Source organism: Sinohyriopsis cumingii, chromosome 19, assembly GCF_028554795.1.
Source record: "Sinohyriopsis cumingii isolate HCF-2022 chromosome 19, ASM2855479v2, whole genome shotgun sequence".
Lineage (NCBI taxonomy): Eukaryota > Metazoa > Mollusca > Bivalvia > Unionida > Unionidae > Sinohyriopsis > Sinohyriopsis cumingii.
Window position 1 is genome coordinate 19,337,107 of NC_142979.1, and position 18,737 is coordinate 19,355,843.

At 34.8% G+C, this 18,737-nt stretch overlaps 1 protein-coding gene across 3 annotated transcripts in view; it reads left to right on the plus strand.

Annotated features, from left to right (window-relative positions):
* Nucleotides 1–18,737, plus strand: part of LOC149775228 (NADPH--cytochrome P450 reductase-like) — a 65,671-nt gene that overhangs the window by 16,348 nt on the left and 30,586 nt on the right. For all 3 annotated transcript variants that reach the window (XM_089943391.1, XM_089943392.1, XM_089943393.1), the window contains exons 7-10: nucleotides 6,799–6,888; nucleotides 13,606–13,704; nucleotides 16,610–16,726; nucleotides 17,476–17,594. In XM_089943391.1, coding sequence (XP_089799517.1) covers nucleotides 6,799–6,888; nucleotides 13,606–13,704; nucleotides 16,610–16,726; nucleotides 17,476–17,594 — 425 coding nt within the window. The remainder of the gene's footprint in view (nucleotides 1–6,798; nucleotides 6,889–13,605; nucleotides 13,705–16,609; nucleotides 16,727–17,475; nucleotides 17,595–18,737) is intronic.

Genomic DNA, 18,737 nt, shown 5'->3' on the forward strand with positions numbered 1-18,737 from the left:
AGGATTCACAATGAATAACTTGATGACTGAAGACTTGGAACTCAGAAAATACAGCTCCAATTTAAAAGTCAAATTGATTCAGCTTGCCGTTATGAGTTACTAACATTTCAAAAATTCATGAAATATCAATAAGTAGCACCATTTATCATGGACTTTGACACTGACAGCATAGACTTCGACTATGACAGGAGCATTACACTGACAACATGGACTTTGATGAAAAATACACTGACAACATGGACTTTGATTATGACAGAAGCAATACACTGACAACATAGACTTTGATTATGACAGGAAAAGTACAATGACAACATATACAGTAGTCCCCCTCTTATAAGGCCACCGCTACTGCAGCAAGGAAGTGGCCTTATAATGAGGGTGACCTTTCTAGAGGGGGATGACAAATGCGAATAGTAAATACATATGAAGAAAGTCACAAGTACATTTAATTCTAAAACATTTTCATTAAAATATCACATGCATGTTGTGAAATCAATGAAAAACAAACTGTTTCATCATTTTCAAAGAATGTTATGAATAACCATTGATATAGTTTTAAAACTGTCTTTATAATTATGTTACAGATCACATCATCTGTCACTCTGTTGGTAACAGTCTAAAAAACAAACCAGTCTCGTCACAATTAAAAATATCCTTGCTGTCATATCCCCTGCATATATCGTTTAGTCTTTTGTTCCAATCTTTGACAACTTCATTATTAACATCAGCTGATTCTCCACTAAGGACAGAACACTTAATATTGTGTAGCACTTGAAATCTGTGCAACCATCTGTTACTTGTGGTAAAGTCGTCATATCCCAATTCAACTGACAAAACTGTTGCTTTTTCTTGTCATTCAAATCAGGATACAAACATCTCCTGACTCAAACAATCTTCCTTTCTCCGTCCATTTCACCTTCTGCAGAACTGTTTTCTTATCTTTCACGATATTGTTTATCTGAGTCTTTCCGACATTAGTTTTCTGCAAGGATCCTCAACCCCCACCCCCTGAACCTCTCGGTCAGTTGAATTACTTTCACTTTCTCTTCTAAGCTGAGAATTTTTCTTTTCCTCGATGACATTGATCTTTTTGCAGTAAGTTATTCATGTTGCCAACTACAATACTGATAAAACAATTTTTTATGCATCTAAACAAATTGCCGTGTGTTTTTAAAGGAAGTGATCTTGTCACGTGATTCGTTAGTCGCAGTCTGGTACCCTATTGTTTTTATACATTTCTTTACACTAAGTGAGTGAAGCCAAAACGGCTTCGATATGACCATTTAACATCACGCAGATTTGACCTCGCGGCCATTAGGATTTGTAATTTTGACAATTGTTGTTAGTAGTAATAGCCACTAATTATCAAAGTGAACATCTTACTAAGGGAAGCCATAAAGACTATCAAACCATTTTCCTGCTGACTTGTGTATTGTACATTGATGCTGCCACTTCTCAGCTGTTACTACTGTTCAGTAATTGTAATCTTAACAATTATCGAAGTGACTAAACTGGACATCTTATGATAACACAGCAGTAAGGCTAATTGGATTACATGTACTTACCCTTTTGTATGGATTAAAATTTGAGTTTTTCTTGGCTTTATGGAATAAATGTGGCTTCTCGTGAGGCGTAAATGATATAATATTAACCTTAGTGGTACATGTACTTTAGTCAACACTTCTTTCAGTAACAAAAACCTGACATCGGGAAACAGAAATTGGATTACTTAACACACGTTATGAATAAAATACTGGTTCTGGATACATATCAAAATAAAATGCGGCGGCTTATGAGGGGTAAATGTTATATTATTGCACTAATATGCTGGCCGCTGGTTGCATTAGCCGGGTGGCCTTTTGTGAGGGGTACTTTTGAACACAAACTCGCCGGTGCCAAAGGATTCTGGCCATAAGGAGTGGGTGGCTGCTGGTCAGGGGGCTGTTCAAGAGGGGGACTGCTGTACTTTGATTATGACAGAAGCAATACATTGACAGCACGGACTTTGATTATGACAAGAGCAATACACTGACAACAGACTTTGATTATGAAAGGACCAATACAATGACAACAGAGACTTTGATAGTGACAGGAGCAGTACACTGACAACATATACTTTGATTATGACGGGAGCAATACACTGACAGAATGGACTTTGATATTGAAAGGAGATATACACTTGCAACATGGACTTTGATTATGACAAGTACAATACACCAACAACATCGACTTTGATTATGACAGGAGCAGCACACTGACAACATAAACTTTGATTAGGACAGGACCAATACACTGACAAGAAGGACTTTGATTGAGCAGGAACAATATGCTGACATTGTTGGACCAAATGCTTAAGATAATATTGTTTTACATATAATTCGAACACATTTAAAAAGTGCCTAGTGTGTTCTTAGTAAATTTTTTGCATAAAAGACAAAAATATGATGCTTAAATTGTCGTAGAAGAAGCATTGCTACGACAGTCAGATGCATTTTGTTGGCATTCATTTCACTATTCTAGAAAAAATGCACACTTTTCTGTTACAAATTGTTTACTTCAGATAATAATGCATCACTAATACTAGTATGAAAATTTGCATAGAAAAATTTCTTAAACAATATTGTCCATGTTTAATTGTTGGTTTCATTTTTGTGTGCATTACCCAGACAGTACTTTGCAAGTCCTTCCACTTACTCACAAATGTAGCACTCCCCAGTAAAGAAAAATGTTACTATGTTTTTGGTTTTGCTTTGGCTATTAAAGTGCTAAAACATCTGCTAACTGAGATGGAAATCAGATGAGAGTGGTCCCTCCATGGATAGAAAGATTGGTGCCATACCCCATATTTCATCAGTTACTATTGCCACTTGTGCCTAGTCGGTTTGATTATTCATATGGATTTGCAGATAGGTTTGTTTTTCCTTCTCTTTCACAATTCTCAGTGGTCCAAGGAGTTTTCTGATTACATGGGAAGTATACTCCATCTGTATTCTTGCCAGTTCATGGGTATTCACCAAAAGTTGATATGGTGGCTAATATGACCACCACATTGTCCATCTTGAAAATCTTGTTATTGCTACTCCTATATCAAAATGATGCCAATCTGATATCCAGTATGCCCACCATGGCAGCTAACTTCACTGAAAACTAATGGAGATGGTTTTATCAATTAGCATTCAAAAGGAAGAAAGGGTTCTTTCTCGAATTCCTGGAAATTTGTCCAGTAGAGCACCAATGCCTTCAAGGGACTCTTGTTAGTTTATGGCAACTAGATGCCATGCTAACTTGAGCTGAATAATGCTGTGTTTCTCAGTGGTTAGCTTTTGTCAACATGTTAGTGATAGATGGCAATAACAGCCAGTTGGTAATAACAATCAGTAATTTTCAAATTGACAAAACCTAACGTCTTAGGAACACACAGCAGTGTGGATAATCAGATTACATACCTCTTTGTATGAATTAAAGTTATGTACTTTTTCAGAATGGTGGTACAAAGCATAATTTAGAAATCAACAAATCATGAGTTTCTGTAAACCCAAGTATTTCACTGTGATTGCTAAATTTGATATTTCTGTCCTAATTTGCTGGCCACATTAGAGAATGGATGTCCCAGAGGTGAACATTTGAACACAGATCCATCAGTACCTAGTGATTATAGCCGTAAGGCTGTTGGCCACTTGTCCAGAGGTGGGGTGAGGGTATCATAGGGGGAAAATGGTATTGAATTATCTGGACAACATTCTTCAAAAGCACGAGGTGTACAGTCTTTTGTACAAAGACATTAACTCCCTTCATTGTCTCCAGCTTCACTTCAGATTCCTTTAAAACAATCAGATTTCATCCTGTCTCATCACTTCATTCATTCGGGCAAATATTTGAGTTCAGAAACTTTCGAATCTAGTTTGCCTTTTTTCAGAAATGTGCTTTGAATATTGTTTCCTCAGTATTTTCACTTCATGAGGAGAATAAAATTACATTCATGGAATGTTTTTTGCCTCCTGGATATTCTCAATGTTGCTGCATGTCTTGTTTTGGCACTTGTTCAAGAAACCCATGTATATAGTCCAATCCCATTGGTGGCTGAAATGTTCCAGCCAGACCAAATGATCAAAGTTTCTGATCACACGAGGCTCCTTATCAGTAAATTGGAGGACCTGTGTTGGCTTAAAGCAGACATTCTACAACAACAATAATTTGCATTGGTTCCCACACAGCTGGCACTGGGTCCCATTCATTTTCTCAGATGGTGCTATAATTGACAAATCTACATTCAAGTCCACCACATTCTGGACATGCTTAATGTTTTAGTGGACTTGCTTCTAGACGGAAATCATTCAATTCACATGGAATGGTTTATTGACCCTAAGTCGTCAGTTGAATCTGTGCCTGTTGGGGTTGACCTCATGTGACCACATTATGGAGAAATGGAATTCTGAGTTTGCATTCTTATTCTCTTCTCCCAGATTTGAAAGCTGGGGTTGTCAGTATCCTTTAGGTGGCGCTATACAGTTTTGCATTTTCCATAGGGTTAGGATTTTAAAGAAAAAGAGTTTCCCCAGCTTTCCTCACTGGTTATACTGGCTGTTTAAAAAAGACCTTGTATATCTTAGGTATAATTAAAAGAACCTTTAATTCCCTTTATTTTGATGTATGATTGATGGGTGTACTATGGGTTATAGAGTATACAGCTTGGCCTTACTTCAAATGTGCACTTTTCAAAAAAGTGCTCGCTCTACTTGGTCATTTTCACCTTCTGAACTTCAGAGGTAAATTGTATAAAAAAGAGCCGATAACTTTTTTTACATTTTATATATTTGGTAATTCATTCATTGCACTTTCAGAAGCTGGTATTGTCTAGTCTGGCAAAATTCATTTTCCCTATTTTAATAGCTGCTATGTATAGTGTACTTTAGACTAATTCAGACTGATTTTTTAACACAAGGGAACAGTCATTTTAGTTAGCAGTGTGCTTAAATCATGTAAAATTTCCAAAAGTACAATATCCAAAGAAATATCATCCACATTACATTACTGTAGCACATAGGTATGCCAACATTCTCTCCATTGTGCATGTTTTAAATGCAGACTACTTCACCTTACATACGTCACTCTCTCTAAAGTACATATTAATTGGTGAGCGCCCCCTTAACTGATTTTGAACAGTCTCTTTCCTGCAACTCCTCTGAGTCATTTAGAAGCTTGGGAATCCAAAGTGCAGACTAATCCTGATTGCTCCCCTTGGACAGAACAAATTCTGGATAAATGATCTCCAAAATCAAGCCGCAGAGATTCATAGGAAAGTCATGCCATCACTGTGCTTGCAGAAATAACTGTTCTTCATGGTTTTCGTCCCAGTCTGCTGAATCTTCCTCAGAAAGAAACAGTTGGTGGACAGAAGTGCATGGGCAAGAAGGACCACTTCTTTGAAAGCTTACGAAGGAAAATGGAGTCTTCTCCTATTGATGCAAGCAGAGAATCATAACTCTTAATTAATTCAGATAGCTAACTCCCGCATTTTACTTTTCAAGAAGTTAGCCCAGTACACAATAAAGGGCTGGTGGCATAAATGGTTGGATCATCTGCTTTGGATGAAGGAGGTAATAGGTTCTAACCCTATCTGAATCATACCAAAGACTTATAAAAAATGGACCATACAGTTGCTGCACTAGGTGCTCAATATTAAGAGGTTAGTGTTAGGATTGGTCTGCCTGGTGTCAGGATAATGTGACTATGTGGGACTTAATGCTACATGTCTGTTGCATAATGCCCGAGTGCTAGACATCACTATAAATTTTCACACTGCAGACATAGCAATATGACTAAAATTGCTAAATGAATGAAAAATCTTAATCTCTCTCTCTCTCACACACACACACACACACACACACACACACACAGCTGCCATACTGTTATTTGTGTCCATCTTATTTTTGGACATCATTGAACAAATCTCCCTTCAAACCACTGTCAAAAGTCTTACTAAATCACCACATGAATAATACTTGCTTTCTACTTGATTAGCATTGAGAGTCAGTGAATTCATGACTGATTGGCTGACCCTAATTATTGTAGTTCCACCACATGGTTCAGTTTCTCTTTTACTTGTCTCCTTTTTGATTCGGCAAATCATACACCAGCTAAAAGAAAATAAGTCTTTCATCTTGAAACTTTTCAGCAGACCCTTATGGGCATCATAAGGACCCTTTTCAGGGCACTGAAGTGGTACCAGAAATGTACATGCAAGTTAGATGAGGGAGATCTCATTTGTTAGAAGGAAGGAAAAATGTATCTGCTCAGACTCTTTTATCCAGGATTCTTTGGGTTATATGTTCATCCAACAAGGAATTAACAACAAACCTATGAATTTCTTATGCATATTGGCTGAGGTAGTCTCTATCAGCCTTGCATCCAAGCTGTCGGACTGACATTCTTCAGTGTCTATATTAGAAACCTTTCATCTCAAGGGCACATTTTGGCCAGATTTAGTCTGTATAAGCAGTGCGGCAATGTATAGATCACACACAGACACGGCGTTACATCCAAATAAGAGTGTGGACTTCTACCATACCAATTTGGCAACAATCTTTCAATGCAAAAAAGGAAATCACTCATGCCTGACTACATTCTTGGTAAACAGATGACCTGTTAGCATTTTTTATTGTTAATTGTCTTTTTCTGCTTGGACTGCTGAACTGAGGTAGTAGAAGTACTCCTAAAATTTTGGTCCGATAAGTATTATCGGAAAAACAAATTTTACTCCTCAAATTGATTTTACCAATGTTATAACCATTTTTACAGTATAGAGGAGGACTTTGTAACCTGGCGAGAAAAGTTTTGGCCAGCAGTATGCGAGTTCTATGGTGTTCAAGCTGTTGGAGATCAAATCAGGTACAATGTAATAAAGAGCCAGTGCTTACTTTTAGATTTTATGTAATATATATATATATATATATATATATATATATATATATATATATATATATATATATATATATATATATATATATATATATATTGAGCTTACTCAATTCTGAAGTGGCTGGTATTCAGTTACAAAAATGTCAAACTGAGTGCATATTTTATGTGGCTAAAAATATATCCATTTAGACAGCATTCATAGGTCAGGAATAATTTTGCTGGGGGGGGGTATTAATTTTAGAATAGTTTTTTGGACTCCAGTGAAATTATTTTGGTGGTCCATTTGTAACTTTTGTACTGTTTGTAATCACTTGCACCAAACACAAGATGCTCGGGAAAGGAGAGAAAGGTGAAGGAGAGCAATTTTGTGTAAAATAAGCAACTGCTGCTGAATGTTGGATTAATTGAATGTATGACATGGGTGTGTTTTTCATCTCAGCAATGATGTTGATAACTTGGTTGTTTTTTTTTTCCTGGAAAAGAATTTGTTTTAGCTATTGATTCTGATTCTTGTACTTAAAATATAGTTATTTAATTGGACTTAAATTAATATGCTTTAGAGCAGGGAACTTGCCAATCAGAGGTAATACCGGAATATATGAAATTATCTGTTGTGAGGAAAGATTGTGTCAGATTTGTAATGGTAACATCGAAAATGAATTCCATTTTATTACTGATTGTCCGCTATATGGAGAAATACGAAGAAAATACTTACACACCTTTGTATATAAAAATCCAACTCTAGAAAAAGTTAGTTTCTTTATGCACAATGATAAAATTCTGTTTACTATAAAAGCCTTAAAGGTTAGAGAAACCGTTTTCTCAATGACTCCTGTTACATAAGACTTTAGAACAGTATAACAAATCTTGCTCCTCACAAGTTTTAGGGTTACCCATACATCCGTTTGTTTGATTACTGTGCAGTGTATACTTGTATTTCACCTATATCCGAAAAAAGCAATAATTATTACTTTCATGTATATTACTTCTTATAAATACAATATTCTTTTGTTACTCACTTTAACCTCTTTTTATACTGCATGATGTATGGATACGTATCAGGGCCAGTGGCCTATATTGCAAATAAACACTATTATTACTTAAAATAATTTTGATAAGAAAAAATATTTAGAAGTCAGTATTACCATGGGAAATACCATGGGAAATATAAATCAGGACTTCAAGTAACTCAAAAACATTTTTTTAAAAATTTTATTTATATATTTTTATATTTATTTTATTTTGTTTCTTTCAGAAAATATATATTTCAGCTTACTTTGAATTATGGTTTACAAAACTGCTTTAAATGTAATTTTTTCTTAATATTTGATGACAAAAACTTGAATCTTTGCTGCAAACTGTTGTACTTAAAATGAGAAACGCTGCATTTCATTTTTCCGTTCATTAATATGTATGAATTTGCACAGATCATGTAAGAAAGGGCTTAGCATCCTTCTCCCTTCTCTTCATAGGAAGAAACATATACAGTCCTTTGTGACCATATTGAAAAAGTCCTCATACAGAAGTAAATTATTGTATTTCAGTGCATGTGTAAAGATGATTAGTATTTCGATGTTTATTTGAAAATTGTCCTTGTATTTATCAGCTATTCATGTATATTACTCTTAAAATTTCACCCTTAAAATGATCATTATGTTATTATTTAAGACAATAATGGTCTTCTGAAAATAAATAATGAAATTTTTTTAATGAAAAATAATAAATTGATGTACCATATATAGAACAGTTACATGGAGAAAATTCATGCTTACATTTTCAGTTTTGTATTTTAGTTTCAGTTGTAAACATTTTTAAAAATCGGAATATTAATTATGATATAATTATAAGTCTTATAAACATGCTGGTACTGCTGAATCTCTGGCACATCTGTTATATTTAGAATGTTTAAGTACATAGATTGATTCTGTAAATGAAAAGCCAAAAGAGTAATTTTTATATTTAAAAAAAAATTAAATTTGTATCCATTGAAAAATCTGGGTAAGCTTGATATCCTGCACATACTCAAAAACTGGGTAGCCCTGGGTGGCAGAGTGGTCTAAAGCACTCACCATTACGGATCACTGCCTTCTCACCTCTTTCTGCTTGGGTTTGAGTCTCGGATTCTGCCAATGTGGGTATGTGAGAAAGCGTGCCAGTCATTTCTCATGGGTTTGTGGTTCTTTCTGCTGTATTCCGGGTTCTTCCTCCACCATTTTATTCTGGCCACCATGTATCGCCTGTCTTGTGCTGAAAAATGGCTTTAAACTGTACAACAACAACAACTATTACACAAAAACTGCATTCACTAAAGTCTTTGGTATATTTCAGTAGACTATCTCACTGCCTATTCAGGACCACATTTATTTAGGCAGTTTTGTTTCTTTATCAAATCCAAGACATTTATGATTGAAAACTAGTCCACGTTGTTTTCGAATAACAATAATCCATAAATCCAATTGCAATTGTCAATTTGTTTTTTATTTATTTAATTTTTAATACAGAATGGATGGTCATATTGACGTGGCTTCCACTAAAAGGTTTATTATGATGTCTGGTTGGGCCTTTGTCACAATTCCTTCTGAATGGATGGTCATATTAGCATGAGGTTTTGACTAAAAGAGTTTTTATGATCTGTAGTTGGTACTGAATTCTTATATTACTTGTTTAGGCTCGAATAAACAGTAACAAAAGAAAGAGTGAAAACAACAAGCTTTGAAAAATTTGACAATTTATTGCCCTGGAAAAATACTGTAAAAATGAAAAAATAAGAACTTTGGTTTTAAGAATCAAATCCAAGAATAATCTACAAATTAAATTTTGTAAGTCCTAATAATGAAATGTTCTAATGAATTCATGTTCGAGTCCCGATGAAAAATCCATGATGGAAGGCGATGATTTATAATGTATCCTTTGTGGTGTTGTAAGATCTACAGTTCTGTGTTATTCAAAAACAATAATCCGATGTGTGAATTAATGAAATGTCTTTATCCAAGAATTCTGTATTAGCAGTCAAACTATTTCCAGGAAAAAGAATTATCCTTAGAATCCAAATAATCGAATGAAAATTAAAATGTAATTCCCAAAATGACACAACCAAAGAAACACCTTTACATCCCAGTGTTTAGAAGCCGAACTGAGAAATATCTTTATAAACAAAGATTACACAGTAACTTGAAACGCAAAACAGATTCCCAGATGAGGGTAAACTCTTTAAAAACACATAGTCCCAGTATGGCCTTGAAAAAATCAATCATTTTTCTCTAAGAATAAGATAAAAATAAAAAGTTGTTTACTTGTCTCAGTGATTTCTGAATTAAGGTCGGGAACTAGGTCTGCATTAGGTGTTTACAACTGAAGAGTCAAAGTCAAACTATTTTCTAAAAAAATGATCGAGTTCCTAGTAAACAAAATTACATTGACATGTAATGAAATTAAAAGTAATTAAAAAAAAAAACTTACAAACAGACAATTAAATTAAGTCAAATATAAATTAAATCAAATATACATAACAGATTGAAAATGGTGTTAATCTAACAGCCATTGTAACTACCTTTTCAACCAGATTTTAAAATCTTGTTTATGTTACTTTTTCTAAAGAGATGGTTGTATCATTATGGGGCTTTCACTGAAGTCTTATGTCTAGCTGGTCCTAAAGAAAGCCTTGGACAAGACACTTTAGTACATGCCTCTGTATGCAATACGGATATGTGTTAATGTGCTGTAAAAGACAAAATCAAAATGAAAATTTTGATGTAAATGAAAATGGTGCCACTCTGACATATTGTCTGACTGTCATGGTAGGTATAATGAAAGGCTTGTTGTCGGCCATCTTGATTGCTTAGCTGTGCCCATTCATGCAGAGTGTAATAGGTTTTATAGCTGTGCCCATTCATGCAGAGTGTAATAGGTTTTATAGCTGTGTCCATTCATGCAGTGTAATAGGTTTTATAGCTGTGCCCATACTTGCAGAGTGTAATAGGTTTTAAGTGTTATGGCTTTATTATTCCTGTAAAATGTGAAGTTCAGTTCATAATTGAATTTTGGCCAGACTTCTTTTTGGCCAGTAGAGGCATCAGTGAGTTTGAGGGACTTGTTTGGTCAGAGGACTTTCTTTTGCTATCTCTGGCTTGTAATCTTGATAACAAAACAAGTATGAATGGATTTTTTATCATGCAACCCAGTTTGTGGATACACAATACAACTTTGAGAACTTTTTTTCTTCACTGCCCCCCCCCCCCCATCACAAATAGCATTTGGGTATATCTTGACATTGTCTGAAATAAATTGTGATCTTCTGTCCATGATATGAAGTTGATGGTCAGTCCATGATATCAGGTTGAAGGTCAGTCCATTATACCAGGTTGAATGTCAGTCCATGATATCAGGTTGAAGGTCAAGGGCCATGATAAAAAAAGAATTTTGTACTGCAGTGTCAGGTATCTTGTGAACAAACAGGAGAAGATAGTTTTCTTAAAAAAAATTGGTAAGTTGGAGTTATCAGAGATGGTTTCAGCACCTAGCAGTTCAAAAGAAAAAACTTATTTAGGATTTCTTGAAATTCTTTCAACCAGTAGAGTGCCAGTCCCTTGAAGGGACTGTTGTCTGTAAAGCAGAGGGTTGAAAACAATTGATCAAATAATGAATTGTTTAGAAGATTTTTGTTCACAGTGTTCATTAAGGGAAATGAGGATGGAATAATTGTACTGAAAAATTAGAGAGAATGATATTGGGGAAAAGTTAATTTAGGTTAATTTAGGTTAAAAGAAAAAGGATTCGTATCCAGACACATGATCTGCTGTGGATAGTGGAGAGAGTGGAATTAGCCCATGTACTGACTCCTCTCCTCAATTGAACACATCATACAAAATAGTCATTTGATTGTCCTCCCCACCCCACTCTTCAATTGAACACATCATACAAAATAGTCATTTGATTGTCCTCCCCACCCCACTCTTCAATTGAACACATCATACAAAATAGTCATTTGATTATCCTTCCCACCCCACTCCTCAATTGAACACATCATACAAAATAGTCATTTGATTGTCCTCCCCACCCCACTCCTCAATTGAACACATCATACAAAATAGTCATTTGATTATCCTCCCCACCCCTCTCCTCAATTGAACACATCATACAAAATAGTCATTTGATTGTCCTCCCCACCCCACTCCTCAATTGAACACATCATACAAAATAGTCATTTGATTGTCCTCCCCACCCCACTCCTCAATTGAACACATCATACAAAATAGTCATTTGATTATCCTCCCCACCCCTCTCCTCAATTGAACACATCATACAAAATAGTCATTTGATTGTCCTCCCCACCCCACTCCTCAATTGAACACATCATACAAAATAGTCATTTGATTGTCCTCCCCACCCCACTCTTCAATTGAACACATCATACAAAATAGTCATTTGATTGTCCTCCCCACCCCACTCTTCAATTGAACACATCATACAAAATAGTCATTTGATTATCCTCCCCACCCTACTCCTCAATTGAACACATCATACAAAATAGTCATTTGGTTGTCCTCCCCACCCCACTCCTCAATTGAACACATCATACAAAATAGTCATTTGATTATCCTCCCCACCCCTCTCCTCAATTGAACACATCATACAAAATAGTCATTTGATTGTCCTCCCCACCCCACTCCTCAATTGAACACATCATACAAAATAGTCATTTGATTGTCCTCCCCACCCCACTCCTCAATTGAACACATCATACAAAATAGTCATTTGATTTTCCTCCCCACCCCACTCCTCAATTGAACACATCATACAAAATAGTCATTTGATTGTCCTCCCCACCCCACTCCTCAATTGAACACATCGTACAAAATAGTCATTTGATTGTCCTCCCCACCCCACTCCTCAATTGAACACATCATACAAAATAGTCATTTGATTGTCCTCCCCACCCCACTCCTCAATTGAACACATCATACAAAATAGTCATTTGATTGTCCTCCCCACCCCACTCCTCAATTGAACACATCATACAAAATAGTCATTTGATTATCCTCCCCACCCCACTCCTCAATTGAACACATCATACAAAATAGTCATTTGATTATCCTCCCCACCCCACTCCTCAATTGAACACATCATACAAAATAGTCATTTGATTATCCTCCCCACCCCACTCCTCAATTGAACACATCATACAAAATAGTCATTTGATTGTCCTCCCCACCCCACTCCTATGCCCAGTGAAGTAAATGATTGCAAGGGTTGCTTTTGATGAAAAAGTGTTTGCTGAACAACCTGGAATCATTCACACTGGTTTTTATACCAAAGGATCATTTTGTCATACTTTTAAAGTCATGCACAAGACAAAGGTTTTATTACACTGCAAACTAATCAGCTGATGTATTGCCATAGAATGTGGCTTGAATCTGGCCACTTTTCTTATTTGTTACATTTTTGTTTTTCACATCAATGAATTGAATAAATGCTAAATACAGAAATAGAATTGATTTTTGTAAAGTATCCATTAAATCAATAGAGTCAATTGGTAATGGAATATTGATGGATCATATAGGTATAGATCTTCCAATTCCATAACAACACTTTAGATAGGATAAAGAAGATTGCTTCGAGATGCATGTAAATTTAGTGCAAAACAGCATACAGATGATTTATTGATTGATTCTTTTACTTTAAATTCAGTATTCGACAGTACACTCTTACTGTACATGATGACCTGCCAGGTGAAAAAATCTACAATGGAGAGATTACCAGGCTGGGGTCCTTCAGAAATCAGAGGCCGTAAGTGTTATATGGTTATTAATCCAGTACAATATATAATTAAGAAATATAGTATTTATTGAGTTTCGAGAACATCTATAGACAAATTTCAGTGTGATTTGTAAAGAAAATTCTTGATACACATAAAAAAATGCACTTAGAACTTATTTTAGACCAAAATTGGTGAATTTGTATTGTTGGGATTTTTCATTGACATAATGTAAATACTGTGAATTAATTTTGTCAAGCATTTTTAATTTTGATTTTTGTTTGACATTGTTGCTTGAACATAAATTTGTAGACATGCCTAAGAAAGAAATGGACTTTATTTAAATTTGTTATGTGTAAGAGAATACAAAATCTCCCCAAAATTGGTATAAAATGAAAAAGAAGTATTAGAGTACATAAGTGAGCTAGTAATAATGAAAAAAAAAATACATTGCAAGAAGTCATCTAGTTTTATAGGTATCAATTTTCATATTTTTTTCCAAAAATTACATTGTTTTAGGTATGTAAATTCATGGATTTTTTTTAGTGTCCTTCAGTTTTTATATAAGGTTTTTATAGTTTCAGTAGACAGGTCTTATGTTTCTGTATAAGAGTCTTCGAGTTCTATGGAATGGTCTTTCAGTTTCTGTTGAGGGTATTAATGTTTCTGTAGAAGAGTCTTACAGTTTCTATAGAAGGATCTTACAGTTTCTATGGAAGAGTCTTACAGTTTCTATAGAAGGATCTTGCAGTTTCTGTAGTAGAGTCTTACAGTTTCAATAGAAGACTCTTAGTTCCTGTAGAAGTCTTAGTTTCTATAGGAGAGTCTTACAGTTTCTATAGAAGGGTCTTAAGTTTCTGTAGAAGAGTCTTACAGTTTCTTTAGAAGGTTTCTAGAATGGTTCTTAGGTTTCTCTGGAAGAGTCATTGTTTGTTTGGTCCTTAAATTCCAGGATTTGTGAAGGGTCCTACAGTTACTATAGAATGGTTTAAAGTTTCTATAGAAGAATCATTGTTTGGTCCTTGAATTCATGGATTTGTGAAGGGTTTTGCAGTTTCTATTGAAGGATAATTTATTTGGTCCTTAAATTTCTAGATTTTTAATGGGTCCTTCAGTTTCTGTTGAATGGTTCTACAGTTTCTATAGAAGAATCATTGTTGGGTCCTTAAATTCATGGATTTGTTAAGGGTTTTGCAGTTTCTATGGCAGGATAATTTGTTTGGTCTTTAAGTTCATGGAATTGTGAAGGGTCCTACAGTTTCTAACAAAAGATAATTGAAGTTCATGGATCATGGCAGCAAGAAAATCCATGGAAATTGGTACAGCTTGAAAATAGTGAATTCTTTGGGAATTCTTTGTATAGATCATGTCTTTCAAGACCATAAAATAGTTTGGCAAGGAGAAATAATTAATTGACCGGTTAGATTAATTGAAATTTTTCAGAAATTTCTTTGTGTATTATGAATTAGTTATTACTATTGATTCATTTCATTTGAATTTTCCTCATCTGGTGAAAGTAGAAGCTTTCATCAGCACTTAATTTTATGGATTGGGAAAAGGCCAAAATTGTTTTCATTCTTCACCGGATCTTTAGATTTGTGGTTTATAATAACCACAAAGTCCACGAAAACAGCCCACAAAATATAGTAAAAAAGCATTTTGTGATTTTCATGAATGAGTTTAACCATAGCATTAACGATGATGTCATACTTCACCACCCTTTAAATTGCACTAAGAAGTAATTAAATCAATCATTTTATAATTACAGCTGTAAGACAGAGTTACACCTATTTGCTCCCCATGTTTGGGATTAATATGTGTCCTATATTTGATCAGTAAGTTTGCATGGTTGCTTAACATTCTTTTTACTGACTTTTTTCAAATGACAGGTCTACAAGAATGAAGCAGTCACACAAATGGCTTCTTTAACTGAACCGTGAAATTATATTCTTATGTAATTTCAGTGTACTCTTCTCTTAGCTGGTGAAATTTAGTGCACACATTTTAAAACTTGGACAGTCGAACCTGTTCTGTCACCTTTACTCTACAGTCACCTGTTAACAACAGTCATTCTAACTTCACTCCAGCAAATTTCCTATATAAATGTGCTGTGTTTATTGGTTGGCTTTGAAAGCCAGGCAGTTTTTATCATGAGGGTGGAGGGTTGAAGCAATCAGTTTGCTGGATGTTGGGAAAAGTAATAGTGTTATCATAGCAGCGGAATGGTAGTTGTCTTTCATACCAGTGTGACATGTATAGTTATATACGTTCATCTATTTGCCTGTGAATTTAAGCTATCTCTGAAGAAAAAGTTCATCTTAAAAAGATATCTGAGTTACGTATCGTTTTATTAGGGTCAGAGGTCATTCAGTATTTAAAACTTTTCTGTCGAGGCAGGTGCACTTTGGTTCATGGGTAACAAAGAATAGCCATACGTGGCTTCTTTTGATTCCCTCTTCATCGCAGGCTTCTCACATAAGCTGACTGACTTTTGATGTTGGTGAGCTGAGCAAATATCTAACTTCTGCAAATTGACTGGTAAAATAATCAGTCATATATATACTGTCAATTAGTAGTAAAATCGTTTAGTCATGGTGCAAAAAAACCCAATCTAAAATCAGTGATTTTTTAAAGTTAATCATGATTTAACTTACAGGATGAATTAAAGTGAGCAGGATATAGTATTATTGTGTGGAACATAAATTTGGGAGAGAACACACAGTTGTAATTTAAGATTTTGTTGAATAGTGCATAGAAAACAATCTTGGTAACATAATTAAATTATTACTAATGATAATGATAATTGGTATTTGCTCAGAAGCCAATTTTAAAAGGTGAACATGTGTATAGAGGTCACCTTTGTACAAAGGCCAGTTTTACCTTTTTTCCTATGGATTGCTTCTGTTGACAGGTTTGATTGTATATTCTTTCTTACAGACCATTCGATGCCAAGAACCCATATCTAGCCCCAGTAAAAGTGAACAGGGAGCTACACAAGGGTGGAGATAGGTCATGCATGCACATAGAATTTGATATTTCTGGATCCAAAATTAGGTAAGATTGTTTTAAATATGACATAAATGAGCTTAATGTTACCAAGTGTATATACTTACTATTAGTCCAATCCAACTGCAAACAACATAGACTCTAATCTGCTTTTTTATGCGCTGGCAGATAATGGTCTGTGTTTTGGGGTCTACTGATCACTCCTTGCAAATTGCTTAGACTCGGATCTGCCAACATGTTATGTGACAGCTGATCTAGGTCTGTATTCTGTATAATTTTTACTTGGACTTGACATAAAAGCAAGTATATATGCTACATGTGTAAGTCTGTAATTGAAATATTTTTGGATCTTCATGGTGAAATTTCATGGCATGTAGTACTTGAACATGCTACTTTGCTTTCCTAATGGTGACACTTCTTGGCAAATAGTACTTGCCTGCATTTGGCTGGATTCTTTGATGGACAGTCATGTATCACACAGATAAAATAGGCAAGCACTGTAGTTTCCATTTATTACCCTCAATGTAAGGATGCTTGTTTTACTTCAATGTAGTCCATTAACATAGGTGCTAACTTTGTTTTGGAGGGGTGGGCAGTATATTTGTCTTTTGCTGTTTGTTTTCAGATAAAAAATTAAAAGTTAAAGGTCTTCAGGTGGCCAAAAAGACAACTATTTGTTGTCATCTGAAAACATGCAGAAAATATGGTACATGCATACATTCATGTGTACATATATGCATACAAACAGACAGACAGAAAGATATAGCTCTTAATTCATTTGCTCATTTCTTCTCCAGGTATGAAGCAGGTGACCATGTTGCTGTATATCCTGTAAATGATCCAGACATTGTCAATGGGATTGGCAAGTGTCTGAATGTAGACCTGGACCAAGTCTTCACATTGACTAATATAGATGGTAATGTACCATTGACTAATATAGATAGTAATGTACCATTGACTAATATAGATAGTTATGTACCATTGACTAATATAGAAAGTAATGTACCATTGACTAATATAGATGGTCATGTACCATTGACTAATATAGATGGTAATGTACCATTGACTAATAAAGATAGTAATGTACCATTGACTAAGATAGATAGTAATGTACCATTGACTGATATAGATAGTAATGTACCAATGACTAATATAGATGTTAATGTACCATTGACCATTATAGATGGTAATGTACCATTGAAAAGTATGAAAGGTAATGTACCATTGACCAATATAGATGGTAATGTACCATAATTCATAGAATTGTTGCCTCATGTCAACGAAAAAAAGATCTTACTGATAAACATCGTGCTTGCATTGTCTGGCTTTCAATATGTTGTCAACTTATGTCAAAATATGTTTGTAAAACATTAATTTTCCTTCTTTTTTTGTGCTTATACAGTGTGACCCTGCTATAGCACGCTCCATTATAATGCGAATTCGGATATAACATGGTCGTGGTGTGACTCCTGAAATTTTATATACATGTATTTTTCTCGCACACGAAACAAAAGATTTCTTATTTAAAACTACGAAAAAAACGTAAAATGTTTATTGTCATTTTGGGGAAGAGATCGCACATGAATAATACAAGACGACTGTGGCATGGCTTCTGAACTTTTATATGTATTTAACTCGTACATGATATTATAGTTTTTTCTACTTAAAAGTATGAAAAATAAAGTGTAAAGAGTTTATTCTGGGATCGCGTAGGGCTTTGCCAACGCAAACTGAGATTTTATTTTCCTTATTGGCTGCAAAATATACCATCTGGCGATTTTTTTTATTGGCGACATTGTTGGCTGTTAAAACTTGTATATACAACCATTGATTTGGAGTGGAGAAATTCAGAGGTCCCATGAAAGGAAGCCGCAAACTTGATATAAAATGCATTGAAATTTATCATTTGTTACATAAACAAATTCTTTGTCCATATTGACAAACCATCTTAACGGTGCATTGTTACATCATAATCCGCTTATGTTGAAATTGAGCATGAATACTGTATGTTGTGAGATATCTGCTTTTTTTGTTGTTGACGTTTCTGGTAGCAGAGATC